The sequence below is a fragment of the Artemia franciscana genome, chromosome 3 (assembly GCF_032884065.1).
Source record: "Artemia franciscana chromosome 3, ASM3288406v1, whole genome shotgun sequence".
NCBI classification, from domain to species: domain Eukaryota; kingdom Metazoa; phylum Arthropoda; class Branchiopoda; order Anostraca; family Artemiidae; genus Artemia; species Artemia franciscana.
The window spans coordinates 21,234,263-21,260,873 of record NC_088865.1 but is presented as its reverse complement, the minus strand read 5'-3'; the positions used below and the strand labels follow the sequence as shown (position 1 = coordinate 21,260,873).

Here is a 26,611-nt window from a genome sequence, read left to right as displayed (position 1 = left end):
TTCTAACATACCAACAGTGTGATATTATTTTTGTATTCTATAGGATAGAAGTTTCTATGCATTACCTATTGGGTATGTTTTTGCAAAAGCCACGGGCTATCTAGAATTTTAGCCTATAAAATATAATAGAAGTTTGTCCAGAAAGTGACTGCTTAGCCTAGTAATTTAGAAATTCACCTTTTCATAATGAACCTCAAAAATTCTTTTGATGAATATCCTTGGCCAACAACTTTCTACTTTCCTTAAAGTTGACACCAATTTCCAATTCCAGAATTTGTATTGACACTCAACTCACTGTTGAGTGTTGACACTGAACTAAAAGCACTGTTGCCAGATTGTCAACGCAGAAAAACGCCCAGGGATTTTCAAAACAAGCCCGAACAAGCCCCAGAAAATTTCAAAACAAGCCCGAACAAGCCCCAGAAAATTTTACCGAAATAATCCACTTTTGAGATTCCACTTTATAGTGAGCGCGTACGACAGCTTGTTTCACGAAAACGCTATATCTAGATGCAGAATTAATACTGAATTTTCAGTCCAAAGCTATTCCCATCGTTTTTTCTTTAAACTTCTGGAAGAGTCTCAATTTTGTTGATTTCCCCTCAACATTTGCAGGGAAGAAGAATAAACCTACCCGGCAGGCGGGAATACTTGACATTTTTTTCTGCTTTTAAGTTTGAAATATAAAAGAAATACCTTAAGCTCTGGCCTCTCCTAATATCGAGTTAATCTTTTGTTTCTTTTTTAAGCTGTATGACAGCTAAATATTTTGAACTCATGTTTTTTTTCTGACGCTAAGCTTTTGCATTGACAAACTTATGGTGCGAAAGTAAAACTGTTTACCTGGAAACGAATTCCTCCATAGAATTTTCAAACTCGAGACTTTTGGAATCAAAGATTATGTGTTCAGACCTAGGATCAAAGTTGGACCATTTAATCGTGACTGCTGCTATTTTAGATGAAGGCTAGATAAAAAAGACAAAGGGGCCATTTCCCAGCCGAGCCCTCGAGGCAAATCCTAATATGTTATTATTCCTTACAGTTTCAGTTTTCCCTCCGAATTTACACCTTTCAACAGAGTTGCCGCCTTTCCATGCCCTTCCGAAAGCTAAAGCCACATACAAATAAAGCCACTTCCCCATGCCCTACTGTCCTAATAAGTGATATTTTTTTAATTTGTCACTAAATATTATGTTTTCTTTATGTTTATCTCTTTAGAAACCTATTTTGAAGCAAGATTATTTAATCCAAAAATTACCTTCAGCTACGTGGCAGCTATATATTTTGAACTTTTATGATTATTTCGGATGTTAAGACTTTTAACTGAAAACCTTTTTTTTCTCGTCACCTAGTTTTAATGGACGCGGTTCTCAGCTATTTCTTAATGTATTGACTTCGTAATACAACAAAAAAAAATTCACAAGTAACAGAAAACACAATGAGATCTCTTCAATAAGCAAAATAATTTTTGTGAACAAAACAGAATTTTGGCCAAACTATCACGACAAGAAATACACAGGCTTAATTACTTCTTTGGATAGAATGGTAAAATGCAAAAAAGAAAATAATTGAAGCTTGAAATTTTGTAATACAAGGGAAAAAAGCTTCAAGAGAATAAACGCAATGATTGAAAACTCTCAATACTTTTGGTACATTTTCTTAGTACCTCAAGTAAGAAAAATTAAAAATAAGTTTTGAGAAATGAGATACTATGTACAGCTTTTGACAAAAAAATGCTACAACAGCTGAAATACCAATATATTGAACGAACACGAGGAACTTTTGATTTAAAAAAGCTAACTGCAAGCTAAAATTTCAGCGTCATCACCTTAGGAAAATATGCATATCAAAGGCTGATTATCTTGTAATACAGCATTTTGGTTTTTAAATGCAGCTTATCAATCGATTTCTTTTACCAATCAGGCTTCAACCCGAAGATTCCTAGTTTTGGCTCCACTGAAGGGGCTCATTTTATATTAATTTCACAGAATCTGAAGAATTCCAACATTCGTTTTTCTTTTTTTTTTAAACCGATGGTTTCTTATTCAATTCCTATTCGTACCTTGAGGTGCAAATTGAAAAAAAACTCTTATTAAAAATAATTTCGTATCTTATTTTCAACATTATTTGCTAGAATAAACAGGAAAACGTAGAATATTAAGCTTTTTCGTTGGATTTTCAATTTTTTTTTGGAAAGTCAGCAGAGTGTAAAATATAAAATTCTTTCATTGGAATTCCAAACTAATTGGTTGGACTTTGAAAAATTGGGTATTGGAAAGTCAAGAGAACATGAAATATCAAACTTTTCGCTGGACTTTAAATGTTTTTTGTTGGAAAGTTAAACAAATCGTTGAAGATCACATTCACTTTTTCGATTTTACACATTTGCTGAAAATTCAATTATATATTTTTTTTTTTTTTAAGCAATTGAAAGTTCAACGCATTTTCTTGTTGGAAATCCATTTTTTTTTAAAGTGTATATCTACAACTGAAGAAGTTAGAAAAGAACACCAAGAGAAAAACAGCATCAGATGAAAAGAAAACGAATAAAGAGCCAGTTCTGCAATTCTATAGTAAAACCAGTATGTCATCAAGATCATTGTTAAAATTCATATCTGTGGTTGCAGTGGAACCACCACCTATAGATTTCACTGTTGAACTGCAACATTTTTTTAGTAGGCTCAAACTGGGAACAGCAAATACCACACACTGACAACCACAGCCAAAAGACTACTATTGCGTTCAGCATAGGCAACAACATTCGATTCCGAAGTTTGTTCTTCACAATATTCATCATAGAAAATGACCTCTCAACTACAGCATTGCTTATTGGCAGGCTGAGGAGGGTCAATGCCCACCTCGCTAAGTCACGACATGGAGGAACACCAGCTGGATCAAGATGGTGCAGGACCTTGACCCAGAATTCACAAGAGTCACTTGGAATTTCTCCGCCACAAGCTGATGGCAAGTCAACTACCAAGAGTCTTCGCCACTGACTCTCTAACTCACTAATATCCAGCACTGGAATAACATCCAAAGGCAAATAACTAAATCGAGGACGCAACTGCAACAAACAAATGGTCGGAGAAAGCACTTTCAGTTTCAGCAGAGAATCAAGCGCTGGGGGCAAGCGCTTTAAAACTGCTCTAGCAGCTGTCTTGAGAAATTTGAGGCAACGCAGCTTTACTTCTTCCTTTTGATGAATGGTCAGCTTAGATCTTTCAAGCTCCAAATTGAACTCGTATCCGTAGTCAACCTGGGCTGTAGGAAGGTAATAAATTTCGAAGTCCATATTCACTGTTAATGACACTGCAGACGTGTGCAATATTCTCTGCAGAAGACTTAATACAAACTCTTTTAGCTCTTGAAATAAACGGAAGTGATCTGCGTTAGTGTGTTGGAAAAGGAGGTTAACTCTCTGAAATTCGGCCAATAATGGCTTCAAGAAAACAATATATGCCTTATTTCGTTCATCGAGGTACATATCATGGAACATTCGGGCAGTGTAGCAACGTTCCTTTTCCTTCGCTAATCGAAAGTGCGCTGACAGCTCAGAATACTGCTCGAGTATGCGAACGACTGCTCTATATCGAGACAGCCAACGGGTATTGGAAGGAGCAATCATTTTCAACGGGGTATTCCCATCGTTTATGAGCTGGAACATTTGCTGATATGCCTCTCTTTGTAAAGGACTAACGTTAAACCACTTGTAAGTCTCTGAGAGCATGAACTCCAAATTGCTTGGAAGCTCTCCAACAGCCTCGGAAGCACACAAATGTAGGGAGTGACATACACATTTGAAGAGTTGGAGTTGAGGCAACCCGTCATCTCGTAATAACGTGAACAGCGAATGGTTCCCACCACACATGTTGTTTGCTCCATCTGTCCCAATACCTATAAGATTTTTTAGGGGAATTCCACATAAAGCTAAGAAGTCTTTCAGTTCTTGATGTAAAATCACAGAAGTGGTCGAAGGTACTTCAACCATGCCCAAAGTAGCACAAAGAACTTTCTTCATCTTGGGGCTATAGTATCTTACACAAATACACATGAATTTCATGGTGGCAACGTCGGTCGATTCGTCCAGAATAAGGGAATATCTGCTGTCACCAACATCAGCAACAATCTCTTGGAGACTTTCTGGTCCAAGAACATTCTTGATAAGGGCTGACCATTTTGTTCTCTTCAATTTCGTTGCCTTGGAAACTGGTCCAGGAAAAGCACTCTTGATAATGGTGGATAGGTGGTCAATAGTCATAATCGATGAATGACATGCGACATGTGCTGCCAAAATCAGTTCTGCTTTTCATGCTTTGACATCGAGCTGAGTAATTCCTAAGAAAAGAATGGGGTTTTAATTCGGCAGGTTAATCTGCAAAGTGTCAAATAATTCCTGCACTGCTTTCAACAGTTACTCACTTTTAAAAGTGAGAAATAATTTGGAAGAAGACTAAACTGACTTTTTGTGCAAGCTTTGGATAAGCATCTAACGCAAGGGTAAAGACGCCCTACAGGCTGAGGTTGAGGAAAGCCTAATATTCTCAGGTATCAACTTTGAATAAAAAGCTTTGAGATTGTAACATCCTGTTTGTGATATTTTTTTTACTTCAATCGTTTGAGCTGACAAACCACAGTCTACGCTACTAGTTCTGCATGTAGTGAGGCCCTGAATATGTAATGAAGATTGAGGCTATATGGATCTTTTCGGCCTTCTGGCCTTTGCCTCCTTACACTCTATCTCCTTGTACATATACTATAAAAGCATCAAAAGGGAGGATTGAAATTGAAACATAATTTCATGAAACCTGTATTAACTCAGAAGAATAGAGTGTAATAGAGAATCAGCCTACAGAGGATAAGCACCGATTTTTTTTTAATTCTCTACGGTGCTTGTTCAGTGTATTGAAGGTTCACAAATACAGAAATATTTACAATTTACAAAAATAATTTGTAACCTTGTAAAGCAAGTTCCATCCAGTTTTGTAAAAAAGGAGGCGAGTTATTCTTGTATTATATCTTAACTAGTCAGAACCCAACACCAAAAATTTGTCTACCAAAAACCTTGTCTAGGAAGCTACCTGAATCCAATAGGGTATGCAACTTTCTTACAACAGCAATGAGGATTAAAGATTGGCACTAGATTCAACAGTTGTATTTCCTTTGACCCTTGAATATAGATGTTACATAATTTACAACCCTTGAATCTCACAATCACCCAATTTGACAGTGGAGTCCAAAAGTTTTTATCTGGGTGACCGCTAATTTGACAGGTCATCACTACAGTGACAGATGGACCAACCTTGAAGTCTGGGTGACCTCTCTATGGGTTGATGACCCAGTCTAGGTGACCTCTCTTTGGGTTGATGACCCAGTCTGGGTGACCTTTCTATGGACTGATGACCTAGCATGTATAGAGAGATCACCCAGATTTCAAAGTTGGGCCATAAGTCTTGGAATGATGACGTGTCAAATGAGTGGTCACCCAGGAGAGCCTGTGGACCCCACTACAATTTGATTGATCACTAGATTCAAAAGTCAACAAGAATTCAATGCTTGAATCAGATGATGAGCTTTGATCTTCATTGTCATTATAAAAAAGTCATGGACCCATATAGAGCCCACTGCCTGGGTCTCCATTTTGTCTAAGTCAGGTCTGAGCATGGGTCTGAGTAGGCAGAAGAATCCAGCCTTAAGTCAAATAACCTTGAAATTGACATAAAATGCTGATGAAAACAAACTAAATCATAGATTACAAGAAGCAAATTCAAAATGACCTAGGACAAAAGTAGAACTGCAAGGTATTCGTTTGTAGCATTTTGAGTATTCCATGATTGGGGGTTATGAAGTCCATCTCAATCTATTTCAAACACAATTTCAAGAAAAAAGTATTTGGAGTCTTACCTTTATCCATGTTTTGTAGATGAAACATTTCTATTAAATAATTGTAACTAGTAATCTGCTGCAGTACATATTTCCATGTGATTCATATTACTTATTTTCTTCTTCTTCTTTAGTGAATCGTAGGGTAAACTTTTCCTTAAATCCGTTCCTTTTCTTTCCTCGAAAGTTTTGTAAAAGAATGAACTTGAACAAAAAAATCTTAAAAACAAAATAAGAAATATTATTTTTTGGAGTGGAAAAGCCCAAAACAAGCCAAATTAAAAAATAATAAGTCCAGTTTTCCGCCCCAAGCCCGCAAAAAAAACGCCCGCCCCAGCCCAGAGAAATAAGCCACCGGGGCTTGAAACAAGCCAATCTGGCAACAGTGACTAAAAGGGGAAATTTTGGGAAAATTGAGTTCCAAAGGAGCAATACAGTGTTTTACAATAAAGCGAAAGTCGGTTGCAACGTCGTGTGTCCGAAGGGAATCTAAATCAGCTTACTTGTACACAGTGAAACTGTAGAACTCAAATTTTTTGACATCAGTTAACCATATTAAGTAGTGTTTTTGACCAAACGAAGAAAAATTACTGTTAACAGTTGCTAGGGATTAAGCCTTGACGTTATGCCGATTTATCGACGCCGTGCCGCAAATGAAAGACGCACCGGCGTAGAGAAAATTTTTACAGCGTGCTGGCGCCCACCGATTTGTATATTTAGACTTAACCAGTGATGTGCTAAATTATTATTTAAGTGGAGTATCAAGTGTTCCTCCAAGCTCTAGTTAGATAGTAAGCGTTTGATAAATGTACTTCAGTTGTTGATTATTCAAGTAGTCCTGTAGTACTTGAGTGTTGAAGTACTGAAGTTTTACTTATAATCCTTAAGTTACCTTTGTAATTTTTACTTGGTTTCCTCTTCAAAGTAGGTACTGACGAAGACCAAATAAGCCTGGCGAACAATAACGAGTATCGCTTGCAGTTGTCTCACATGATTGACTACCAGAGAGGTTCCATGCTGATGTTTGTTAGAAGGGCTTTTATTGCAATGGTACCTTAAAACAATAATCATGCTATTTGTTGATTTCCAGAATTAGAATTCCACATACTAACATGTTTTTTCCGACGAGTAACAAGTTTTTTTACTACACTGACAAGTTTTTTCTTTCGAGTAACAAGTTTTTCCACAATACTAATAAGGTTTTTCCAAAGTTTAACAAGTTTTCTCACAATAATAACATGTTTTTCTTATGATTAGCACGTTTTTTCACAAAACTAACAAGTTTTTTCCTCCGAGTAAAAAGTTCTTTCACATTATTAACAAGTTTTTTCCCAGCACTAAATTAGTTCCTAAAGTAACAAGTATTCTCAAAAAACTTGTTAGTTTTGTGAAAAACGTGCTAATCAATAGAAAAAACATGTTATTATTGTGAAAAAACTTGTTAAACTTTGGAAAAACCTTATTAGCATTGTAAAAAACTTGTTACTCGAAGGAAAAAACTTGTCAGTGTAGTGAAAAAACTTGTTATTCGTTGGAAAAAAACATGTTAGTATTGCAAAAAAACTTAATAGTCATAGGTAAAAACTAGCTCGTATTGTGAAATAACTTATTACTCTTAGGAAAAAACTTGTTAGTATTTTGAAATAACTTGATAGTCATGAGAAAAATTGTTACTCTTAGAAAAAGCTTGTTAGTATTGTGAAAAATCTCACTACTCGCAGACAAGAACTTGTTAGTGTTGTTAAAAGCTGGTTAATTGTAGGAAAAGACTTGATAATATTATGAAAAAGCTTGTTAGTCGTAGGAACAATCTTGTTAGTATTGTGAAAAAACTTGTTAATGTTGTGAAAGAAAAGCTTATTAATGGTAGAACTATCTTATAATTCTGAAAAAGCTTGTTAAACTTTAGAAAAACTTATTAGTATGCAAAAAAATTTGTTATTCCAAGGGAAAAACTTGTCAGTGTAGTGAAAAAACCTGTTACTCGTTGAAAAAACATATTAGTATTGCAAAAAAAATTGATAGTCATAGGTAAAACCTAGTGCGTACGGGTGGAATAACTTGTTACTTATAGGAAAAAACTTGTTAGTAATTCGAAATAACTAGATAGTCATGAGCAAAATTGTTCGTCGTAGAAAAAAATTGTTACTATTCTGAAAAACTGGTTAAGGGTAGGAAAAGATTTAAAGCTTGTTACTCGTAGGAAAAAAACATGTTAGCACTGCGAAAAACTTGTTACTCTTAGGGAAAAACTTGTTAGTTTTTTGAAAAAAATCTGTTACTCATAGAGAAATTCATGTTAGTATTATGAAAAGAGTTGTTACTCATAGGAAAAAACTTGTTAGTGCATTAGGAATATAACCTGTTAATATTGTGGAAAATCTTGTTACTCATAGGAAAAACTTATTATTTCAATAGGAATGAAACCTATTGGTATTGTGAAAAAATTACTACTTATGAGAAAAAACTTGTTAGTGCTTGTGGCAAAAAAATTATTAGTAATATGAAAAAAACTTATTACTCTTAGAAAAATAAACCTACTAGTATTGCGAAAAAACTTGTTACTCGTAGGAAAACAATTATTTGTATTGTGAAAAAGCCTGTCACTCATAAAAAAAATTTCTTAGTATTGTCAAAAAACTTGTTACTCGTAGGAAAAATTGTTACAATTTCGAAATAGCTTGTTACTCTTAGAGAAATAACCTAGTAGTATTGCAAAGAAACTTGTTATTCGCAGGAAAAACTTGTTAGTATTGCAAAAAAACTTTTTAATCGTATAAAAAAGCGTGGTTTTATTGTGAAAAAACTTGCCAAACTCTGGAAGAAATTTATCAGTATTGTGAAAAAACTTATTACTCGAAGGGAAAAACTTTTCAGTGTAGTGAAAAAACGTGTTGCTTGTTGGAAAAAACATCCCAGTATGGCACAAAATAATTGATAGTCATAGGTAAAAACTAGTTCTCATTGTGAAATAACTTCTTATTCGTAGGAAAAACTTGTTATTATTTTGAAATAACTTGATAGTCCTGAGAATAATTGTTGCTCACAGAAAAAAAAATTGTTAGTATTGTTAAAAATCTCATTACTCGCAGGAAATGAGACTTCAGTGTAGTAAAAAAACTTGTTGCTTGTTGGAAAAAACATCCCAGTATGGCAAAAAATAATTGATAGTCATAGGTAAAAACTAGTTCTTATTGTGAAATAACTTGTTACTCGTAGGAAAAACTTGTTAGTATTTTGAAATAACTTGATAGTCATGAGAATAATTGTTGCTCATAGAAAAAAATTGTTAGTATTGTGAAAAGTCTCATTACTCGAGTGAAAAACTGGTTAGTTATAGGAAAAGACTTGTTAATATTATGAAAAGCTTAATGCTCGTAGGAAAAAACTTGTTACTCGTTGGAGAAAATTACTCGCAGGAAAAACTTGTTAGTATTGTGAAAAACTGGTTAGTTATGGGAAACGACTTGTTAATATTGTGAAAAGCTTATTACTCGTAGGAAAAAACTTGTTACTCGTTGGAAAAAACATGTTAGTATTGCAAAAAAAATTGATAGTCATAGGCAAAAACTAATTCTTGTGGTGAAAAAACTTATTACTTGTAGGAAAAAACTTCTTAGTATTTTGAAATAGCTTGATAGTCTTGATGGTCATGAGAAAAATTATTACTCATAGAAAAAACTTGTTACTATTATGAAAAATATCATTACTCGCAGGCAAGAGCTTGTTAGTATTCTGAAAAACTGGTTAATTGTAGGAAAAGACTTGTTTAAATTGTGAAAAAACTTGTTATTAGTAGGAAAAAAATTGTTAGTATTGTGAAAAAAAACTTGTTACTTCTGGGAACAACTTCTTAGTTTTGTGAAAAACATCTGTTACTCATAGACACAAACATGTTAGTATTATGAAGAAAAGTGTTACTGATAGGAAAATGCTTGTTGCTTGTTATTAGTAGGAAAAAACTTGTTAGTATTGTGAAAAAAACTTGTTACTTGTGGGAACAACTTCTTAGTTTTGTGAAAAACATATGTTACTCATAGAGACAAACATGTTAGTATTATGAAGAAAAGTGTTACTCATAGGAAAATGCTTGTTAGTACTTTAGGAATAGAACCAGTTAGTATTGTGAAAAAATTGCTACTCATGAGAAAAAACTTGTTAGTACTCGTAGCAAAAAAATTATTAGTATTACGAAAAACTTGTTAATCGTGGGAAAAAACTTGTTACTCTTAGGAAAAAAGTTGTTAGTATATTGAAAAACGTTGTTACTAGTAGAAAAAACTTTTTAGAGCTACGAAAATACACTCAATAGTTTTTTTTACTGGAAATCCATGAATCAAATAATTTCCAAATTGATTGCTGTGCAGTTCACATGTTCCAACTTTGAGAAAACTTGCTCGTAACTGTAGGTAACGAGTGATGTGGCTTAAAAGTAACCAAAATTCTTTGAAACAGAGTTTTGATAAAAATAGAAATATCAAAAGAATCAAATTTTGACGGTTATTCAAAACATATAAAATTCCATCAATAGCTACAAGTCAGAGAACATTTGATTGATTTTTGAAAAAGAGGGAAACACCCCCCAAAATGTCATGTGATATCATTGAAAATCTTTTCATCAAATTCAGCGCACCAGAGAACCCTACTGCAGAGGTTTCAACCTCCTCTGTACAAAAATCTGGAATTTTTTATTTTTTGCCAGGAGAAGGATCACGGATGCATGTTTATTTGTTGTTGTTTTTCTAGGAGTGATCATATCGAACCAGTGATCGTAGAGGATTGGGAGTTGGCCCATTGGATTGGATATCGAAAGCTGTAGTGCTCTTTTGAAGTGATCAAAAATATTGGTGGCAGCTGGCCCTACTTCCACACTTATGTTTTCTTCAAAGTCACCCGATCATAAATTTGAGATAGCCGTTTTGTTCAATATAGTCGAAAAATCTAAAAGTTATGTCTTTGAGGATGACTTTACTCTCCACAGTCCCCGGGACAAGGGATACAAGTCATGAGCTTTGGCCATTGTTTACCTATAGTATTGGTTATTGGGAAGTATACAGATGTTTTCAGGGGGTATTTTTTTCTGGAGAGGGAGTTAGAGGGGGTTAAGTGATGGGATCTTTTCATGGAGGAATTTTTCATGGAGAAAGGGAATTTTCCAGGGAGGGCACCGCTTTCCCGTCATTATTGAAAAAACTATCAGAATTTAAAGTAAAAATTACAAGAAACTTTTCAACTGTAAGTAAGGAGCAACATTAAAAACTGAAAACTAACAGAAATTATTATATATTTGAGTGGGTTCGCCCCTTCGTCAATGCCTCGCTATTTAGTCTAAAGTTTTTTTGGTACTTTTTTAAAAGCTATTAATTCTAATTAAACAGCTTTTGAAATTCAGGAGTTACTCAGAAAAAATTGCGGCAATATCCATTGAAAATCCATGAAAAAATTGGGGCAAAATGGATCGGAAATCGAAAGTTGTAGTGCTCTTTTGAAGTGATCAAAAATAATGGGGGGCAGCTAGCCCTACTCCACACTAATGTTTTCTTCAAAGTCACCCGATTATAACTTTGAAATAGCCATTTTGTTCAACATAGTCGACAAATCTAAAAGCTATGTCTTTGAGGATGGCTTTACTCTCCACAGTCCCCGAGTCACGAGCTTTGGCCATTGTTTACCTATAGTATTGGTTATTGGGAAGTATATAGACGTTTTCAGAGGGTATTTTTTTCTGGAGAGGGAGTTAGGGGGTGGTTAAGTGATAGGATCCTTATGGAGGGATTTTTCATGGAGAAAGGGAATTTTCCAGGGAGAGGACCGCTTTCCCGTCATTATTGAAAAAACCATCAGAAGTTAAATTAAAAATTACAAAAAACTTTTCAACTGAAAATAAGGAGCAACATTAAAAACTGAAAACGAACGAAAATTATTATATATTTGAGTGGGGTTGCCCCTTCGTCAATGCCTCGGTTTTTAGTCTAAAGTTTTTTTGGTACTTTTGTAGGAGCTATTAATTCTAATTAAACAGCCTTTGAAATTCAAAAGTTACTTAGAAAGATTGGGGCAAAATCCATTGAAAATCCATGAAACAATTGAGGCGAAATGGATTGGAAATCGAAAGCTGTAGTGCTCTTTTGAAGTGATCAAAAATATTGGAGGGCAGCTAGCCCTACTTCCACACTCATGTTTTCTTCAACGTCACCTGATCCAGAATTTGAGATAGCCATTTTGTTCAACATAGTCGAAAAATCTAAAAGCTATGTCTTTGAGGATGAGTTTACTCTCTACAGTCCCCGGGACAGGGGTTGCAAGTCACGAGCTTTGGCCATTGTTTACCTATAGTATTCGTTATTGAAAAGTATACAGACGTTTTCAGAGGGTATTTTTTCTGGAGAGGGAGTTAGAGGGGCGGTTAAGTGATAGGATCTTTTCATGGAGGAATTTTCCAGGGAGGGGACCGCTTTCCCGTCATTATTGGAAAAACTATCAGAAAATAAGCTAAAAATTACAAAAATTTTCAACTGAAAGTAAGGAGAAACATTAAAAACTGAAAACGAACAGACATTATTATATATTTGAGTGGGGTCGTCCCTTCGTAAATGCCTCGCTTTTTAGTGTGAAGTTTTTTTTGGTAATTTTGTAAGAGCTATTAATTCTAATTAAGCAGCCTTTGAAATTCAGGAGTTACTAAGAAAAAATTGGAGCAAAATCAGAACTTTAGCGTAATGAGCGAGGTATTGACGAGGGGGCGATCCCTCTCACATGCGTAATAATTTCCGTTTGTTTTAAGTTTTTATGTTGCTCTTTTCTTTCAGTTGAAAAAACTATTTTTTAAACTTATTTTCAAGGAGCTTATGCCGGGCCGCGAAACATCAGGAAATATAGGTTCCCACGGTTATTCAACTAATACCGGAGACTGGATTAAAACAATATGAAGCTTTTTCACAAAAAATGGGAAGCCAAACGGATATACACTTTGTCATAGATGTAGGCTCATTCAAAATTGTGCAGGGGTGATATTGATTCAAGAATGTACAGTAGCAGAAATCGTTAAATGTGTCAACAAAACCCCATGTCATTTGTTTTACCTTTTTCATTCGCAATGAGGCTATTTAATTATATACGTAACTTTTGAATTATTAATCTATGATAAGTTTCCTTTTTTATGTTCGTTCTTGAAATATAAAAAAGCGGCATTGAATACTAATGATGACTTTTTCTTATAAAACATTTAAACATTTTCACGGACATGAACCACAGGTTGGCGACCGCTGGTCTAAAGGATAAAACAGTACTGGCAAACAGTTTAGAGAATATTTCCGTAGAATTTTAAGAGAAAACTCTGCTAAAAATAGCCTCTTTGCTTTGGAGTTACTTTTGTATTAAGCTAAAAAGATTTATTGGATGAATACTTTATATTGCCGGCTACGGAAATCCGCTCCTGAGGTTTGCTAGTGAGTATCTGCCACGTAAATCTTCCTGTTCATTGTTCATTGGTCAAATGGACGGAATATCAAATGTGCGAACGTCTCTGAACAAGCAGAGTGGTGAATTTAAAACCTAATTTTTTGAACCAAATTAATGCCCTGTGGTACAATTTTTGTTAGAAAATCGGCAAGTTTAACTCAATCTCTAGAAATTGCACTATTGGTGTATTGGCGCTGAATTTAAAAAGTTTGAGACATTGTAATTGTTTTATTCCTGCTGTTTCCCGCGTATAGCTGTACAGAAGAGGATTTTCACTATCTCAAGATACTTTTAAATTCATTTTAGCCCTTAAATTAATACTCTTTTCATTATTTTGTTTGGCTGTAAGTACTAAGATGAAAAGTTGTTATTCAATGCCTAGTAGACATTTCACAAGTGCATAACCCAGATGCATAGGCCTAGATTTATTATAATCAAGTCAAATAAATTTCATCAATTTATAAATCTTATTATTTGGGTATTTGACTTGCCCTTCTGTTTCTATCAACAGCTCCTTCTGTTTAATATTGAAATGTTGCCTCAAAGTTTACCTTTCCAAAATCTTCAGAAGATATTTGATATGTTTCCAAAATAACTGGACCAATAGATGGTCAAGTTTCTCAGATTCAATGGGAATAATTCTGCATTGAATTATGCATTTTAACTTGGCATTGGATTTTGAACCCAAATGGTGGGGTTTAAACCAAATAAAAGGGATAAAGTTTCAATTTAATGCCTCAAAATAGAGTTTGTAGCAGTAGAATACAGTAGGCCTGTATTTTGGAAAGAACATAAAAAGTGTATTTATTGGCCTGTTCATTTTCTACTATTTAATAGTTGCTGATTTGACAATCCAGCCCAAGAGTTTTCTGTATTGTCTTTGGTTACATTAGAGAGCTAAGCATCTAAGTCAGGACAGGTTTATTTATTGACTATTGTATCTACTAAATATGCATCAAATAGGGATTGGATGGCAAAGCTCTTTTAATGTTATAGTGTTTCCTTTGAAGGGGGAGTAGTTTTTACATCTGAAATGTCAACAGATAATTAATTTTTGTTGAATTGATTTTAATTTTAAGAATTAATTTTTAATTTGAGAATTAATTTTAGATTTCTTAGCTTGTAGATCAATAAGAAAACATTTAAATTTACCCTTTGTAAGTATTCCTAGGTTAGCCTATTTTACAGAAGAGCACAGCAATAGCTGCTGTTCCTTATATAAATAAGGGTGATGAATCATTCTAGACAGGTTGATATCTCTTCTGGCACTATTCCATCAATTCAGGCTATTTACTGCTAGTTACCTAAGCATCTATTTCAGTTGTCTTCCAATTTACAAATTTTTACTTAGAAATAACAGAAGGTATTCCCAAACAGTAGGCTATGTATTAGGATATAAATAGACCATCAAGATGCTACTTGCAATTATTTAAATATATTTTGCAAGTTATCTTTAAATGATTTGGACTTAAATTATTTTTTACTGTTTTTACATTGAAGTTTTTTTTCTCTTTTTTGCTATTTAGCATACTAGTGACCTCAACTTTTGGGCAATTAGCAGTAATCTTGGTACAACATAACCCTTTTAAGCTAGCTGCAAACTTCTTGGTGATTACATTTTCTTTCAGTTTATTTGAATTCTAGGCACTCCTGCATTAAGGCCTAGGTATCATCCTAGTCTGAACACCAAACTGGAAGGTTTTTAAAGCTCCTATCTCTCCTCCCTCTTCATATCTTAAATTTTAAGGGCTGTTTTGGAGCTAATGCTATATTTTTTGTTACATCAAAAGTTTTCTGCATCAAGCATTAAAAGTCTACATTGAAATTCAGAAAATTTTACATGTTGGGCTAAAAACTTTCACTAAATATTTTGATTGTTGTGAAACTTGTTGCTTATTTTTATTGGATATACAAAAGATTATATTGTAAATTAAGGCTAAAAATTCTAATTGTTTTTGAGTTTTTCAATTATAGCCTAAAATTGACTATAATTATTCTATAGATAACCAATCAAATAGTATCAACTAAATGTTGAGCAGTTTTGTGTACAGTCTAAGCTATGCTGTGCCTAAAGGCTATCAGATATCAATAGAGCTTGATTGGAAGTTAAACCTAGTATTAGGGATTCCTAAATCTGTGTCACTGGGAAATCCTACACAACACTGATTGACAAACCTAACCATCAGAGTCAAATGTCAGTTAGAAATTTTTTAGAGCCATATCTCTTAATTAATTAAATATCCCAGAATTGAAATTTTACACTTCCAATAAATTTGCAGATACACTGAGAAAAACTTGATTTTGTGGTTAATGGAGATATTACTTATTAGAAAAAGGGAAAAATACTTAATACAAACTATGGGAAGTTCAGTACAGTTTCTTTTCTAAATTTTATCCATAATTTGTTATCTTTTCTATGTAATTTACCAAGACCAAGTTGACAATTATTAAATATCAATATAGATAAATGTGATCATGACCATGCAAAGAAACACAGATGCCATCTACTGTCATATGAATTTTGCCTGCACCAGGGGTGGATCCAGGATTTTTTTAGGGGGGGGACATATAATAGGTTGCTTTGATTAACTTTGCAAACAAAGAAATACCTGCAATTAAAAGGGAACCACAACAATTATGTGTTGGTGGTAGGTAGTGGTAATGTTCATAATTTTATCTAAAGTCTAGTGAGGGTTAAGTTCTAATAAATCTGTTGAAATTAAAATGGTATAAAAATATTGATATAAAAAATAGTAAGTTATAAAAACCACCCAACTATAAAAAAAAGCTATTCACCATCTATAAAAAAAATATGACATTTAATATTTTCTATACAATCTTTTGCCTTTGCACTTCTGACTACTATAGCAAGTGAGTTAAGCTTTTTATTGTAAAAAAAAAGAAAAGAAAAAAAATGGTCTTGAATCATCTTTTGGGGTCATGCACTTTTTGTGACATTTGGTATAGGTCAAACCATATTTTCCTAACTTTGTGGCATGGCTTAGTAACTATGATAGTAATGAAAAGTGGGAAATGTGGATAAACACACAACTTGTATCATGAAAGATATACTAAACATTAAATATTAGTTCTTTTAGGGATGTAACAACAAACACAGAATGAAGAGATAGAAATGCATGGAAGACATTTAAAATGACTGTTTTAAGTATAGGCAATAAAGCATTAATTGACCACCATTTCTTTTTAAAAATAGTGTTTGAATAAACAGTGTTAACTTTGACAAAATCTCAAAAATTTACTGATCAAAATTGTACTTTTCATAACAACTTAGCATATCTTTCCAATTTTAAAGTTCACAATATTTCACTTAAATTACATAATTCATAATTTTATAAGAAGAAGTCTATTTCTCTATTTCCACTCCTGCCATATCTATTTATTAGACAGTCAATGTCTACCTTAATATTTCAGTGAATTTTTGTAATGGCCAGTCCTTTCAGCCTAGAGTACTGTCAGTTTAGAGCTCTTTGTTAGTATATCCTCTTCTTATCATCCTACAATATTTGAATAAAGATAAAAACTGTCAGAAAATTAGGAACTCTAATAAAGATGCGTGAGGGTATGTGCTTCAAACTAAGTATATGGGTTGAAAAAAAATTACATGTTTGTTATTTTTGTATTTGATAGGTATAGATTGGTGATTTAAATTCTTAGGGTTTCAAGCTGTGGAGATTTCTAATTATTATTTTAAATCTTATTTTTAAATCTTATTATTTTCAATATTTTCAGATATTCAGTTCAAATGTTTAAATCTTAATATGTCTGTTTAGCACAAAAACAAAAAATTGAAATTTGACTTAGATTTAGCCTTAAGTAAGAGAATTTTACTGTAAAAATTTTGATTCATAAACAACTAATTGTGTAAATATGATTGGATGACATATATTAAATAAAGTATAAAAATCTCCAGTGGTATATATAGCAGTTTAGACAATTTTATGGACAAGTGTATGCAATCCCTATACAAAAACATAACTATATTTTGTGACTGGTTGGTATTGAGAAGGTAAGACATCCTGAAGTACCATTGCAGTTGCATTCTGTTTCCATGGTTAACACAAGTTCTGTGAATTTCCCCTTTTTATCATTTTTTTTATTTTAAACGTTTGAAAAAAATCAATGCCATTCCTTTGATTCAAACTGAGAATTCAGAGACCCTTCTATACTAGCTAGATAAAAAAATAAACACATAATTATTCACCTTCTGTTATAAACAATTTTTTGAATATCTATTCTTCTTAGAAAACTACTCCAACCTTTGAAGGAGTATTTTGCCTCATATACTTAGTTTTAAGTATATACTTATACAAACCTTTATTGAATTTTAAATAGTATGACCTTTATTCTAATGTTTTAGCATGAACAGAGGTGATTTGTCATATAATGTAGAGCTTTAATTAGATGAAAATATGCAGTAATATGGCCACCATTTGCTCACCAGAATCCAAAACTTAAACTAATAATTTTTGCACTTCTCATACATTTACTTTCTATTATACAAATCCCCTAAAAGATCAATGTTGTAAAAACTACCTTGCTTTCCAAACAAAGCAAACCAAAAAAACTAAAACAGACAATTAAAAAAAGTAATGATTACAATTTCTTTCCCTCCGTGCCATAGAAAACAAATTTCTATGGAGATGACTCGAAAACAAATTTTTGAAAGTAAAAAGAGTAAAATATGTTGCTTTTCAGCCCTGTTGTGACAGCACAATTCTGAAATATCCTTCCGACAGCCTAAAGAAGTTAGGAATTTAAATTTACCCTCCCTGTTATTGTGAATTTAAGATTTTTCCTCCCAATTGGCTTTTGTGGTAAAATGGACAGATTCTCTTGATAAACCTAAATTTAATTAAATACTTTTTGGCAGTATGCTTCATTAATAAAATCCAACAGAGATTATACAAAGTAACTAAAACCTTGTTTCAAACTTGTTTGCAAAAGGAAACAGTCTTAATATTAAAAAACTTATTATTAACTAAACTATTAAAAACCAATTACAAAAAATAACTTTCTTCCCAACCCTAACCAGAGCAAGCGGACCGAACCACAAATACCCACAAATACGCACACCGAACGCTTGGGGGGGCGCCCCCCTTGTATCCACCACTGGCCTGCACACAACTGATCATCCTCCTCCCGCTCCAAAAATGGCTTGGAAAGCTAGCTTTTTAGATATATCTTGTGCAATGGATGCTGAAATGTATTGAAGTTTGGAAAATGTAGGGATTAGCAAAACCTTTTGGCCTCTTTCCTAGAAATATCAAATTCAAAGCACCATCTTAAAAATCAATTTAGATATGTGCAGTTCAGATCGATTCCTTTATATTAAAATATATCTTTTACTGAAAATGTAATATTTATTTTTAACTTCCCAGTTATATAGAAAATTGTATTTGATCAGACTTTTGGCAGACAGATGTAATTGTGTATACAAACAATGAACAAAGATGTTTGTGCTTTGTTTACTGTGGCAAATCAGAGTAAATAAAATCATTTCCAGATAGAAGAATACAAAATTGCAAAGATGTCTGTGGGTAGTTACAGGAAGTTTGCTTTGAGCAAGACCAAGAACTGAAATCAGGGAATATAACAGGGAATACAAGAATTTTAGTGAAAATTTTGGGGAATAGTGTGACCATTTTTTTTTCATGAAAGTCTAAGAATTTTGGGAATTATCCAGAAAATCCAGAGACAGCAGAAGCACTTCAGTCGGTCAGCATTAACCAAACTTGTTGAAACGCAAGGGTCTTTCCTGCACAACATTCCCCATAGTCAATATTCTAGCAGATATTCTCAAATAGACTTGCGCGCCTCCTTGTGAATATTTACACCAGAACCACAAAAAGGGGTCCAAGAGCTATGTGCAGCTTAGGAGCCACACTTGGCTAACCACTGTAACAGGAGAGAGTGTTGACTTGTTATCAAAATCATAGACAGCAGTATAGTGGTGCCTAAGTAAAGAGTGAAATGGCTTCCACGGCTTATTACTATTTTTTGTGCAGACCACTTAGTATGGAAGGGGTAGTTATTGAAACTTGCAAAAGGGGCTCATTCAAGTAGAAATTGCAAGCTCTAGAGCTGTTTTAAAGAAAAAAGTGATTGGAGGGCAGCCAGCCCTCCAATATTGGCTTGGAAATTTCAGGGTTAGTCCTCTAAGTCAAAAAGCTGAAACATTTTGTTGCAGAAGGAAGGGGGAGGGCAGAGGCCTGGAAACGGGCCAAAAAACTTGTGTTCCTGATTTGTTGTATTTCGAGCAAGCTCTTATGGATCATTTGCTCTTTCAGGATCTTCAGAGCTTGTCAAGATTATACTCTGAAAACTACATGTGTAAATGTACAGACACTATCTGTACCTAATTTTTCAAATTATTTATACTATCTTGGGAATGACTTTAGAAATTGAGTCAATGCAAAATTCATGACATGGAAATCAAACAGCACAATGTGCTGCCTGGCTCTTGAAATTGCATAAAAACAATATCTCATAGTTCAGAGTTTATTCAACAAAAAATTTACAACACCACACTTCAACATAGTCTCTCCCATATGGTTCCATGCCCAGAATGAGGATAATGATGATTGCAATCTCAGACATGGAAATGGGCCATTGAAACAGGAAATACTCACAGCCCAAAGACGTCTTATCAAAATTTTAATATTGCCATTTTGTTCAGAGTAGTCAAAAAACTCAACAATTATGCTTTTAGGGATGACATGACCCCCCCAGCTTGTCAAACAAGGGCAATAAGCTATGCAAGTCTCATATAGTTTTTCTGTAGGTTTCATATTGGAAAAGGGGGGGATATATGCTTGAAACTTTGGTAGACCATTTTATGGGCCAAGAATATCACATGTTTCATTGGGAATGTAAGTGGGGTCTTAGGGGGCTTGGAAATTGGCCAAAAACCTTATTCTCCTTGTTATCCCCATTTCAAACTAGCTCTTACGGATTGTTTGCTAAATGGAGATTCCTAGGGTTTCCCAAAAGACTGTACTCTGGGAACAACAAGAGCACCTGAATAAATTAATAGACCCTATGTCCATCAAATTTTCCTGATTATTTATGATACATTGGGAATGACTTGAGGGACGAAATAAAACTTTGACTGAATATTAGAAAGTAAGTGTCAAGTTTATCTATAATTCTGAATTAAGGAAGGAGGAGGTAAATTTAAAGACACTATGTGTATTCAGGGTATCTAATTAGAATGTTTGCAATATCTTGGAAACCCCTTGAGGGACAGAATTAATCCTGCCAGGCACTGTTGGAGAAAGGAAGGAGAGATTTGGGCAGGGAGAAAGGGCCAACGAATTTTGACGCCAGTACATATATAAATAATGTTTTTGCATATTAAGCCCCCACAGTAGCACAATTGATTAAAAGGTAGGCCTACAATGTGCTGCCATGTTGTCAAAATGGGGTATATGCAATATCTTAGGAACGTTTATGGTATAAACTTTTAAAGAATTCTGAAGAAATTGATTGTGACCTGGATTAGGGGTACTGATAAAGCAAAAGACAATACATTTATCCAGGTTATCAAAATATTATATTTGCAACATACCATGAAAAAAACTGTAATGAGTACAGTTGAAAATTTAGGGGAGTTTTGCGCAAAGCGGGAGGGGGGCTCAAATAGATTTTTAATTTTGACTTGCAGGAAGGGCCGAATGGAGCTTATCAAGGAAAACAAATTTTTTGAATAAATGTGGCTTTACTGATTCTTAGTGCAAAATTAATTTTTCTTTCCTTGGAAAAATTTTAGGCCATGAAGACACCTCAATTAAAATATCAGAACCAAGGGGCCTTAATCAAGAAATTATACTGATTGTATCATTTCTTGACATTTTATTTTTAATTTTGTTATGTTAAACAACAATTCTGAACTCTTCTTAATAAAGGGCCTTAAAATGGATTTATTTAAACAAACATGCAGTTACAGCAAAATATAACACAATTGGGTTCTTGTAATAAACTGGTGGATCAATATTTGTCTATATTGAATATTGTAGCAAGACAATGGATTCAGCCCTGTTGGAGACCAACGATTATGCGTATTTTTAATCCATTTCAATGATGTTCCCCTCTCCCCATCCATTAAAATCCTGCAGTGAAATTATTATTAAATGTATGGTAAAACGTTGTACCCAGTCAATATTCTTAAGCAAAAAGACTAAAAAACACTACTGATATTTCTTTATTAGCTAATAGAAAAACGATTTCAATTAAAAACGAGCAGAAATTACTATAACAAGAATCTAAGTTTAATATCTAATATATGTCAAGTACATATTTTAAAATTTATAGTTTTCTGACTGAAATCTGAGTTCTGGACAGTGACAGATTTCTGATATGAATGATTGGATCCCTCCACTCTAAGCTTTTTCCAAGATTTTAGGAATTTCATTAAGATCCAATCACTCCTTCGTAAGTTGAAAATACCTCATTTTTTCTAATTTTCAGAATAACCCCCCCAACTCTCCCAAACAGAGCAGATCCGTACCGGTTATGTCAATCACGTATCTAGGACTTCTGCTTATTTTTCCCACCAAGTTTCATCACGATCCCTCCATTCTAAGCGTTTGCCAAGATTTTAGGTTCCCCCCCCCAACTCCCCCCAGTTTCAGCGGATCTGGTCGGGATTTAAAATAAGAGCCCTGAGACACGATATCCTTCCAAACATAATATTTCATTAAGATCTCATCACCCGTTTGTAAGTTAAAAATACTTCATTTTTTCTATTTTTCCAAATTAACTGACCCCTCACTCCCCTCCAGATGGTCAAATCGCGAAAACGACTATTTCTAATTTAATCTGGTCTGGTCCTTGATACGCCTGCCAAATGTCATCGTCCTAGCTTACCTGGAAGTGCCTAAAGTAGCAAAACCAGGACAGACAGACCAACAGACCGACAGACAGACAGACCGACAAAATTTGCGATTGCTATATGTCACTTGGTTAATACCAAGTGCCATAAAAAGGAGAAGAAATGCAAAAAATGATGAAATACAACATAATGTGCACAATAACAATAACAAAATCTTCCAGCAAATAAACTAAAACAGGACAGATAGAATTCTCTTCAAGAAAATTACATATAAAAATTGTGGTTCAGATCAAACAAACTTCTAAATTTATTCCACCTTTCAATAACCACAGTAAAAGAATTAACATTGCACTGTTACTCTGGAATTTCTGGCCCAAAGCAGGAGGTTAAGAAGGTTCTTTCAACACTTACAATAATAAGAACGGAGTGCTCTTTCATCCCATTTCAATAACATGGCCATATGGGTGGTAATGACAGATTGCACGGATAAGAAATACACTATAAAGGTGTTCGAGCTGTTGAGAAAGGGGGTCAAACACAAGCATCTCACTTTTATTCTCATTAAACAAAAATTAAATCTTATGGTACATATTAGCCAGTCGAGATAAATATTCTTCAATTCGAGAAAATGATCTATTAAGACTCAGGGTATCATCAGCATAATTCAGAAGTGAGCATCTATTCCATGAAACAAATAACTCTGTAAAACAACCTGCTGCAGCTAACAACATACTCATTATACAAGGAAGGGGAGCTGATTGCTCCCTGCCTAATACTTTTATAAACAGAAATCAATACTGCAGGCCTATTAGTTATAGTAGATGACTCATGAAAGTTCAATTGTACTTTTAACTTCCAATACAGATCTCCAAACGTTACGACAATAGACCTAGGCAGACAACAGCGATCAGCACTTAAAAAGAGCTGTAGATATATGCTGCCGTCAAAAGCTATCTTAGCATCATATACAATCAATATAAGCTTTTCATCACCATAAATCAATAAATGCGCAAAGAGACATGCTCTCCACTTAGGCCTGCTTTAAAGTGAAACTAACTATCAGGAGTGGAACACGAATTATTTACATCCTTAATTATAAGCTGCTCCATTAATTTTCAGAATACTGGTGCGAGAGTAACACAACAGTATGAGGTATATTCTTCCAATTCTATCTTTTTTAGGACTAGGATAGCTATTCCTATCAAAAAAACATCAGGCACTGATCCAAAAAAAAAAAAAAAAAAAAATCCTCAGATAAAGCAAAGAAAGGTGAAAACAAACAACGAGGTATTTTTAACTTACGAAGGAGTGATCGGATCTTAATGAAATTTGATGTTTAGAAGGATATTGTGTCTCAGAGCTCTTATTTTAAATCCCGACCAGATCCGGTGAAGGGGAAGTTGGGGATGGAACCTAAAATCTTGGAAAACGCTTAGAATGGAGGGATCGGGAAAAAAAACACAAGTCCTAGATACGGGATTGACATAACCGGAACGGATCTGCTCTCTTTGGGGGAGTTGAGGGGGAGGGTTAATTCTTTATGAGGTATTTTCGACATACGAAAGAGTGATCGTATCTTTATAAAATTTCATATTTAGAAGGACCTCGAAACTCAGATCTCTCATTCTAAATCCCAACCGGATCCAGTGTCATCAGGTGGGGGGGGGTGGAAATCTTGGAAAATGCTTAAAGCGGAGAGATCAGGATGAAAATTGGTGGAAAGAATAAGCACAAGTCTAAGGTAGGTGACTGACATAACCTGACCGGATCCACTCTCTGGTGGAGTTGGGGGGGGGGGTAATTTGGAAAAATTAGAAAAATGAGGTATTTGTAACTTACGAACGGGTGGTCAGATCTTATGAAATTTGATATTTAGAAGAATCTTGTGCTTTAGAACTCTCATTTTAAATCTCGACCAGATCCGGTGGCATGGAAGGGAGTTGGAGGGCGAAACCGAAATTCTTGGAAAACGTGAAAATCGAGGTATCTTACGAATGAGTGATCAGATCTTAATGAAACTTGATATATAGAAGAATCTTATGTCGCAGATGCTCCATTTTCAATTCGAATCGGATCTGGGGACGTGAGGGTTGGAGGGGGGAAATAGAAATCTTGGAAACTGGAAATCTTGGAAAACCCTTGGAGTGGAGAGATCAGGATGAAACTTGATGGGAAGAATAAGCACAAGTTATAGATACGAGATTGACATAATTGGTACGGATCCGTTCTCTTTGAGGGAGCTGGGGGTTGTTAATTTGGAAAAATCAGAAAAATTGAGGTATTTTTAACTTAAGAACGGGTGACCAGATCTTAATGAAATATGATATTTAGAAGGAACCCATGTCTCAGAGCTCTTATTTCAAATCCCGACCAGATCTTTTGAAATTGGGGGAGTTGGAGGGGGAAACCAGAAATCTTGGAAAACGCTTATAAATGTCGTAGATACGTGATTGACGTAACTGGACTGGATTCGCTCTCTTTGGTGGAGTTAGGTGGTGGGGTTCAGTGCTTTGGCGAGTTTGGTGCTTCTGGACGTGCTAGGATGATGAAAATAGATAGGTGTGTCAGGGAGCTGCACAAATTGACTTGATAAAGTCTTTTTCCCCGATTCGACCATCTGGGGTGGTGAAGGGGGAGGAAAAAATAAAAAAAATGAGTTATTTTTAACTTACGAGCGGGTGATCGGATCTTAATGGATTTTGATATTTAGAAGGAATTCGTGACTAAGAGCTCTTATTTTAAATCCCGACCGGCATTAAGCCTCTGACTTTCCTTTTAAAGCAATCTATCGATTCTTAGAATTTTGCTAGAGGTCATACCATATGAGTTCTTCGCTCTTGGCTCTTTTGACCTTGTCATAAGTGCCATATGAGCTCTTAGCTCTTGTTTCCTAAGTTATTATTACTCTGTTTTCAACTACTGTTCAAAAATGAGAAATTAGTCCTTTTTTTTCTCTCTCTCTCTATATATATATGTGTATATTTTATACTTTATTTTTCATTTGTATTAACCAGCAATCAGTGTGCATGAGTAGATAAGAAGTCATTTCAATATATTTCTTTATTTAGGAAATCTACTAGTAATTTATATGAGTGAATATTTGTTTCAGACACATCCAGTATGATTGCCAACCAAGCAAGGATTTTGAATGGGTCTTTACCAATGCTCCAAAGAAATCTAAGAACACAGATTAAAGGCATGTCTAGAGTTCTTCAGAAAGTCCCTATCGTTCCAACTAAAGCGTTGAAATCATCTCTATCTTGTCAAGAACCTGTCGGTGGACACGATAAACCTGCTTCCAATAGCCTTGGCAAAGTTATTGCAAAATTGCAGTTGCACTTTACATGTAAGGTTTGTGGTGGGAAAAGCCAGAAAGAAATATCCAAAGTGGCCTATTATTCTGGAGTTGTGATTGTGCGCTGTGATGGATGTCAAAATAATCACTTAATTGCAGATAATCTTGGATGGTTTACAGATTTGAATGGAAAGAAAAATATTGAAGAAATATTGGCTGAAAAAGGAGAAACAGTGAAAAGAATCATTAGCATCAAGCAAGAGGAAATAGTGACAAAAGCTAATTGAAGTTTTCAGCTTCTTGTTTGTTAAGTTTGCGATCAAACCAGGGCCAGTTTGATCAGAAACCAAATAGTCAACTCCAAACATATGTATATCTGAGCAGTGGTATTTATCCATCTTTTCGTAATGTTTATTGCATTTTTGGACGATTTTCCTATTTGTGTTTTAATTCCTGGCTAAATACTACTTGATTATTCCAATATTGTTTATATGAAAGTAATTAATTTACACAGCAGGGTAGTAGGTTAAGTATAGTGAAGCTTCCTAGTTTGGTACGAATCAATAGTCTGGATATTTTAGTGCCTACATGAACATGAAAGAAGAGTTGAAGGGAATCCCTTCCTAACACTGGCATTTGTGAAGAGGGTGGGGACTTTGGACCAAAGTGTCCTCAAAACTTCGCAGTTTTTATTATGTATCTGAAATTTAAGATAATTTTGACACAATTTGCTTGTTTTGACGTATTTACTCCTTGTAAAATTGCCCTCGCCTCAACAAGAAAAAGTTTGCCATACATGATACCACCTAAGCACCTTTCAATAAGAAGATAGTTTAAATTGGAACACGATATTCTCGCCTAAAACTACACTTATTTTAAGGCATCAGTGTGTGAACTATTTGAATGTCAGCCATACATGCATGTAAAGAGGGTGAGTTCACCCAAGAAGCCCATAATTACAATGTCCTTCTTAAATTTTTTTGACAAAAATATTTGGTAACTTCCACATTTTAGTATAAGAAGCCGCTTATTATTAGCATCAGTTACCTTCCATTAAATCATTCTGTTTACCCCTCAAATTTGAAGCATAAAGGATAACAAATGAAAACATTCTTTCCCCCATG

The 26,611-nt window shown here is 34.4% G+C and overlaps 2 protein-coding genes and 1 long non-coding RNA gene across 4 annotated transcripts in view; 2 read left to right on the top strand and 1 right to left on the bottom strand.

The window, feature by feature from the left end:
• Positions 1–341, bottom strand: part of LOC136025001 (sulfide:quinone oxidoreductase, mitochondrial-like) — a 59,162-nt gene extending 58,821 nt beyond the window's left edge. Inside the window, exon 1 of one of the 2 annotated variants that reach the window (XM_065700626.1) lies at positions 178–341. In XM_065700626.1, coding sequence (XP_065556698.1) covers positions 178–185 — 8 coding nt within the window. In that variant the 5' untranslated portion in view covers positions 186–341. The remainder of the gene's footprint in view (positions 1–177) is intronic. The other variant, XM_065700627.1, reaches the window with a different exon arrangement.
• Positions 1–10,840, top strand: part of LOC136025004 (uncharacterized) — a 136,812-nt gene extending 125,972 nt beyond the window's left edge. The window contains exon 3 of the long non-coding RNA XR_010616994.1: positions 10,627–10,840. This is a non-coding gene — a long non-coding RNA (uncharacterized LOC136025004). The remainder of the gene's footprint in view (positions 1–10,626) is intronic.
• A 2,520-nt stretch (positions 10,841–13,360) lies between these two features.
• Positions 13,361–25,968, top strand: LOC136025003 (DNL-type zinc finger protein-like). Its single transcript, XM_065700629.1, has 2 exons — positions 13,361–13,421; positions 25,302–25,968. Exons 1-2 carry the CDS (start codon positions 13,376–13,378, stop codon positions 25,772–25,774), a joined length of 519 nt encoding a protein of 172 aa, XP_065556701.1. The 5' UTR covers positions 13,361–13,375; the 3' UTR covers positions 25,775–25,968.
• Positions 25,969–26,611: the final 643 nt, after the last annotated feature.

What these genes read in the sequence shown, in the direction of transcription:
- LOC136025003 (XM_065700629.1), top strand. Translation starts at nt 13,376, where the DNA reads ATGGACGGAATATCAAATGTGCGAACGTCTCTGAACAAGCAGAGTG. An exon ending in GTCTCTGAACAAGCAGAGTG is followed by an intron (nt 13,422 to 25,301) that starts GTGAATTTAAAA and finishes TATTTGTTTCAG; the next exon opens with ACACATCCAGTATGATTGCC.